Source organism: Notothenia coriiceps, unplaced genomic scaffold (assembly GCF_000735185.1).
Source record: "Notothenia coriiceps isolate Sejong01 unplaced genomic scaffold, NC01 NC01_scaffold00037250, whole genome shotgun sequence".
Taxonomy (NCBI): domain Eukaryota; kingdom Metazoa; phylum Chordata; class Actinopteri; order Perciformes; family Nototheniidae; genus Notothenia; species Notothenia coriiceps.
Genome location: NW_011369951.1, coordinates 3,207,766 through 3,214,648, shown reverse-complemented (window position 1 = coordinate 3,214,648; position 6,883 = coordinate 3,207,766). Strand labels below are relative to the sequence as shown.

Genomic DNA, 6,883 nt, shown 5'->3' with positions numbered 1-6,883 from the left:
GATTAATGTTTTGTGTGTGTGTGTGTGTGTGTGTGTGTGTGTGTGTGTGTGTGTGTGTGTGTGTGTGTGTGTGTGTGTGTGTGTGTGTGTGTGTGTGTGTGTGTGTGTGTTTGTTCAGCTCTGTTTGCACCATTCTGTGTGTGTGCCAAACCTCATACAGTCCCATCACATAGGTCTTGTCTCACAGGTTTTTCCTACACGCCCACAAATAAATGCACAAATGCTTTGACACAAACACCCACAGGGCGTGGAAAGCTTGTCCCTTTTTATAGTTATTTTCTAACGCTTCCAGTCAGACGGCTTTTTGTCTGCTTACCGGGCTCAGGGTGTGTGTTCGCTCCGTTTGCCCTCTATCTTTCAAACACACATAACACACTCAGGATGGCAGGGGAGTGTGTTCCTGAGGGTCCCAACCTAGGGGAGATGGGCGAAGAGGAACTGTGGGAACTGATTAACGACAACCGCCACCGGATCTCCCTGGGGGTGAAGCCGGGCATCTTGATCCCTTACCTGAGGCAGGCCAGGGTGCTCACGGAGATGGACGAGGACGAGATCGTGTCGTGCCACAACCTCACCAACCGCAGCATGAGAACCAGTGAGATTTATGACTTGCTCGTCTTGGATTTGAAACAAAGTTAATAATCTGCCATAGGGGTTACAGAAGACATAATATGTCTCAGTTTGTAGGTAACAAGTGGATTGTTTACGTCATCTTTTACTGCACCTGTTTTTTTACACTGACTGCTTAGTGTATTGACTCCAAGAGATAGAGGATAGTCACACTTTAGGACACAAACTAATATTTATTTGCTTTAAGTATTTGCTTTCATGTTTGTCTTCTTGCTTAGTTTTATTATTATTAATATTATTGTATATGTTTTTTACTGTGATTATTGTAAATAAAACATGGTTTTGATGCGATACAAAACGATGATATATCATTTCAGATCAAGTCTGAAATCTAGTACAATAGAGGGCTTCACTCTCCCCTTATTAAATGATGGGACCCTGTATCTCCTCTTTGATAATAACAAATCAGTTCGATTTATTTTTTCTTTGGGCAGTAATACAAAAAATGTATTTTACTTCTGTAGTGACACTTGGGGAAGTACTTATGTTTGGATGAAGTCTACTGCTTTGAAGGTGAGTTATGATACTGTACATTAACATTATTCCAGGCCATATGCTGGACCTGCTGAGGACCCAGGGCAGGAATGGTGCTGTGGCCTTGCTGGAGAGCCTGATGATCCACTACCCCCCCCTGTACACCCAAGTCACTGGACGCAAACCCAGCACTGAGCCTTCAAGATTCAGTGGTCTGTAGCTTTAAGTGTTCCTGCGTTTTAAGGGAATATTTGTCTCTTTGTTTTACTTGCTTTTGACTGGTGTTGCTCTCCTGGCAGGCCTGATAAAGTACTCAGAGCTGACAGAGTATCTGGTCAGAGCAGTAACGGGGATGCAGAAGGAGCTCCAGCAGGCGCGTTACGAGGCGAGCAAGAAAAGCGCTCTCTGTGCCTCCCTGGAGCTGGAGGTCAGGCAGATCATGGAGCATGAGGAGAAGTCCAGATGCCTTCAGTCTGAAAACCAACGCATACGGAGGCAGCTGTGTTCTTTGCAGCATGAAATCACCAAGATGAAAGATGAAAAGTGTGACATGTATGTGCGATACACAGCAGCTATCGAGGATAAATCAGCTGTGAACATGCGCCTCCACGACCTCAACATACAGGTCAGTGATCCTCGATAAACTGTATCACCCTAAAACAACTCAGAAATACTTCTAATATGTTTCTCCTCCCTGAAATACAAAGCTGTGATCTCAGGGGAAAATGTCAGGGCTAAAGAAATTCAATCTGCTTAATGTCAATTTAGAAGCTTATACTAAATATGCCTCGGGAGCCACTTGTGAAATGTGTTTCAGGTCTCTTGAGTTATGAGTAATTTTGGTTTTGGCTCGGGGACTACAATCTTTTAGCAGTTGCATTTTTGGAGTGTGTAGGACCCAGTGTTTTAAGAGCCAGGATCTCTCAGCCTGTGTGACATATGTTGACCGTTGTATTTAAGTCTTCTGACTTTTTTTGGACTCGGAACGAATCACAGACACAGCCCTTTAATTATTGCTCGGTATGACATGATGAGAGTGCCATGACAGAGCAGAGATCAGCACTGTATGCACAGATGTGATACTGAACATGGAGGCAGGGGTTTTGTTTTTGTTATGGCATTTTGGATTTAACTTGGCAATATTTTGTGCTAATTCAATTATTTGATATTTGATCATTATGAGTTTCAAACATTTCAATTTTTGAAAGACAATGAAGCTAGTTCAAAAATGATAGTTTTTAATACATTTGACTCTATAAGCGATGAATAAATATATAAAAACAAATGTTATTAAAGAACTCTGGAAAAGATTGGTAAATAAAAATATTTTCTAGCCTAGATTTATTAGAACATTTGAAATAGATCACAACAGAACAGAGGGGTTGTGAAAAGTCCAATATAAGTATACTATTATTCATACATATTTTCTCTCCTGTGTCTATGACCTTTATTTTTTATGAAAGAAACGGGAAGAAAAAAGTGGAAATATGTTTTTGTTTTCCAGGTGAATTCCTTTTCTAAGGGACTTTTGTACATTTTTTAAACAGGTGAAAAACAAGTTTGCACCCCTCCCCTTTGATTTTGCTTCTCACCTGGATTTTCCCCTTTCTTTCTATTGTTTATTTTAAGACCCTTCCTATTTGTTTGCTGTGACATATGACATATGCTGAAATGGGTGGAGTCATACTTTTTAAATGAATCATTCTGTCTCTCCATATTCATACCTGTATAACATCAATGGCACACACACACACAATGAAGCAACCTTTTTTAGTAAGTACAGAGAGAAATGAAAACTCACTTCGAACAACTCATGAATACTTTTTGTCCTATTCAGAACATAGGGTAAATGTGGAGCCTCTTGTGGGCAATATTAGTATTACAACAAAATGCAAAAAAATAGACCTGCCAAAACATGTTTAGCACCAGTTTACCAGATTATTAATGTGTTGTTAGGACCATGGAAAGGTCCTGGAAGCTCCTTATTTTTCACCCATTTTTTTTTATCATAAGCAACCTATTTGCCAAAATAACTAAATGTATCATATCTACACACAAATGCACAAACTGTTCAGGAGATCACATTTTTTGTATTAAAAAACCCTGCACTCTGTATTGAGCAAATGTTTAGGGCCAGCTCTGTTATCAAAATGAAAAGCCATTTATTTAGCAAAAATGCCAATGATCCGTTTCTTTCCAGATTTGCTGCTTTTCTCTTCCCTTTGACATTGATTCAATACCTTGTGGCTGTCAATCAATGTGTTTAAACATGTAAATAAGCACTGTTGTTCTGGTGTTGTTGCAGATCTACCAGCTGCAGACTGAGCTGCTGAAGGCACAAACAGAGAATGCGTTCCAGAAGACTCCACAGCTGCAGGAGGAACTCAGGAGTCTGCGCTGCCAGCTGTTGAAGGCGGAAAAACTGGACCCAGTGAGAAGAATCACTTAATCATTCTGTGTTATATGCTCATTCATGTGGAGTATCCTCGTTCACACATAACCTTTAGACAGTGAAAGAGTCAATATACACTTGTGTCTCAGTCTTTCATCTTATCTTGTTCTCCACAGGCGCGTCAGGACATCCTGGCCCAGGATCTGGCCGAGGCCATCGACAGCCAGGTGGAACTGGCAGAGCAGCTCCGGTGTTACAGACACGAGAATGAACAGCTGCTCTCGGAAAAGCGTGGGGTGTGTGTTTTATGTTTTTCTGTGTCATCACCAATCAGGAAATTTCATGTAAATTCAGCAAAACAGCTACTGCGTGATGAAAGATGACATTCCAGATGATTTTCCTACTCCTACACAGTCCCATGACGGGAAGAAGCCAGAGGAAAACTTCTGTAAAGAGAAGTACTTTAACCCGTACTTTTCCCGTTTAGTTCCGTTAGTGCCTGGAATTTTGCATTCACACCAAAAAGAGAACTTAGTTCCGAGAACTTTTACCCCCATTTGTAGTGCCTGCTCGAGAGGTGGGACTATCCTGGGGAGAAAAAAGTACCAATTGTGATTGGCTGGGCGAATTGCAAACCACGCCCCGTAAAACTCTGAAAAGTTTTGTGAAGCCGCCATTGTATTTGCTGGCATTAGCATTATTAGCATTAGCCCCGCGCACCAACGGAGAGAGAATAATTTATGGCAACACAACAAAAAAACATGGGAGCGGTGGAGATGAGGAGGTGTCGGTGTTCTGGCGATTTACTCGGAAGGCTTCAGTAGAATCAGCTGGGAGTCCCAGCCGGTGTGAACGCGATCTGTACTTAGTTCCATGGGGGTGTACTAAGTGCTGGCACCAGGTGGCAGATCTAGACAAATATTCATGGGGTGGCAGGAGATTTTGAGGGGTGGCATCCCCTGGCAGAAGTATATGCTGATTTAATCGCAGTCGTCGGTCCTCCCGCCTAGGATGCCCCACCCGTACCCCATCCCGTTGACCAGTAGGATATTTTTATCAGGGTCGACGGTGGGTCAACCGAGAAACCCAAATTTCTTTTATTTTCAATCACCCGAGTAGCCCTGTTTAAAACTCTTCTTAGAGTTACAGTGCTCACCGGTTCACTTTTTCGTACGGTGTTCTGCGCTTCGGAACCATGGGGAGAGGCGGACCCCGTGGCTCGAACCCCAATTAACTACCGGCCCGCCTAAAAGCGTTAAAACTTACCCTCCCCTGTCGCGCCGTTTTGCCTCTTTCTCTAAGCCTTGAGTTCATCTGCCTTCCTTACTCCATCAGACACCCCAGGATTGTTAACTTCTCCTTCTCTGACCAGGTTCAAACCGAACATGAGTCGCTACTTTGTTTTGCGTGATTTGCACAACTAAATTTCCACACCACCACTCCGCAACCCAACCGACCTCTTGTTTCTAACCCCATCTTAGGCGGGAGTTAAGCGACATTAAAACTTCCCGTACGGTTGCAACACCTTACGTAGACGAAAGTTGCCTACTCAGCTATACCTTCCTTTATTATTGGGACAATTCTTTACTTACCTGAAACCATACCCATACCATAGATTAAGAAACCACCCCAGACCGGGGTTTTTTTGTCAAAAATTCGGACTTCAGTCTCTATTCTACTTTGACGTGAAACCTCTAAATTTGATCCCCAGTTCATCCCCATGCCCGTAAGGTGACCTATATTGACAGTCGGCTAAATATACAAAATTCCCGAGACTTATGTGCAAAAAATTGGGATTCGACCTTTACGGTCAATCAGGTGAAGAATTACAACAAAAAGGGACTACATTCAGTTCCAACATGACAACGGTCATTTCACACCCCGGCAGAACATTGACCCAAGGAAACTTAAAACCTATGTACCTTATTATTGAAAACACAAATTTAAAGTTTAAACCTTCCTCCCACTCGTTCGTTAGAACCTTTCTTTGTAAGTCAGTAATTGAATGAGGTTTTTAGCCCATCAAATAAGTTATTTATTTACTTATACCTTAGTTCTGTCACCTTAACCTGGTCGACCTATCCTTATTATACCAACAATTCATCTCTAGGCTTATAAGTAAGTCGTGTTCTGTTCCAGCTACCCTTCTTGTCAATTAATTACACGAATAACGTCGTCGAGAAGTCTCTAAGACACATGGACCGCCAGGATATCTCCACCTTGGTTTGGACGACCAGACCCGTGGAATATATAAATATACATTCCCGAATGACTACACGGGTGTTTACCAGTTGGATACAACAACTCATTTTAACATTAACACCCGAAGGTTGCAATTGTAACCTACCCTATCTGCACTCCNGAAATCTAGGTGTAGTCATGGACTCTGACCTGAGTTTCAACAGTCACATTAAAACAGTTACTAAATCAGCTTACTATCACCTAAAGAACATATCTAGGATTAAAATCCTAGATATGTTCTTTAGGTGATAGTAAGCTGATTTAGTAACTGTTTTAATGTGACTGTTGAAACTCAGGTCAGAGTCCATGACTACACCTAGATTTCTTGCTTTATCTGTTGTTTTGAATATTGCAGACTGAAGCTCAGCGCTAACTTTTATACGTTCTGCCTTGGCTCCAAAAACCATTACCTCAGTTTTATCTTTGTTTAATTGGAGAAAGTTCTGACATATCCAGTCATTGATTTGTTCAATGCACTTACTCAGTGCTTGAATTGGAGCATAGTCTCCTGGTGAAATTGTTACGTAAATCTGTGTGTCATCTGCATAGCTATGGTAACTTATTTTGTTATTCTTCATTATCTGAGCCAGTGGTAGCATGTAGATGTTAAAGAGAAGAGGCCCCAATATGGAGCCTTGAGGAACCCCACATGTCATATTTGTCAACTCAGATGTGTAGTTACCTATAGAAACAAAGTTTTTTCTGTCGTTTAAGTAGGATTCAAACCAATGTAGAACTGTTTCCGAAAGTCCCACCCAGTTTTCCAGTCGGTCTAGTAATATGTTGTGGTCAACAGTGTCAAACGCAGCACTGAGATCTAATAATACTAACACTGAAGTTTTGCCACTGTCTGTGTTTAAGTGGATGTCATTGAAGACCTTTACAAGAGCAGTCTCAGTGCTGTGGTTTGGACGAAAGCCTGACTGGAACACATCGAAACAGTTATTTAAATGCAAGAAGTTACTCAACTGTTCAAAAACAACTTTTTCAATGATTTTACCTAGAAATGGCAGGTTTGATATGGGCCTGTAATTGTTCATTACTGAAGCGTCTAGACTATTCTTTTTTAAGAGTGGTTTAATGACTGCAGTTTTCAGTACAACTTCCTTAGAAAGGCAACACAGTTTTAGGAGATGTTAATATTAT

General features: G+C 41.5%; 1 protein-coding gene across 1 annotated transcript in view; it reads left to right on the top strand.

The window, feature by feature from the left end:
* The first annotated feature begins 275 nt into the window (after positions 1-275).
* LOC104967185 (caspase recruitment domain-containing protein 14-like) overlaps positions 276-6,883 on the top strand; it is a 23,888-nt gene continuing 17,280 nt past the window's right edge. The window contains exons 1-5 of the mRNA XM_010796602.1: positions 276-595; positions 1,179-1,316; positions 1,404-1,729; positions 3,410-3,535; positions 3,673-3,794. Of these exons, the coding sequence (XP_010794904.1) occupies positions 382-595; positions 1,179-1,316; positions 1,404-1,729; positions 3,410-3,535; positions 3,673-3,794 (926 nt within the window). The 5' untranslated portion in view covers positions 276-381. The remainder of the gene's footprint in view (positions 596-1,178; positions 1,317-1,403; positions 1,730-3,409; positions 3,536-3,672; positions 3,795-6,883) is intronic.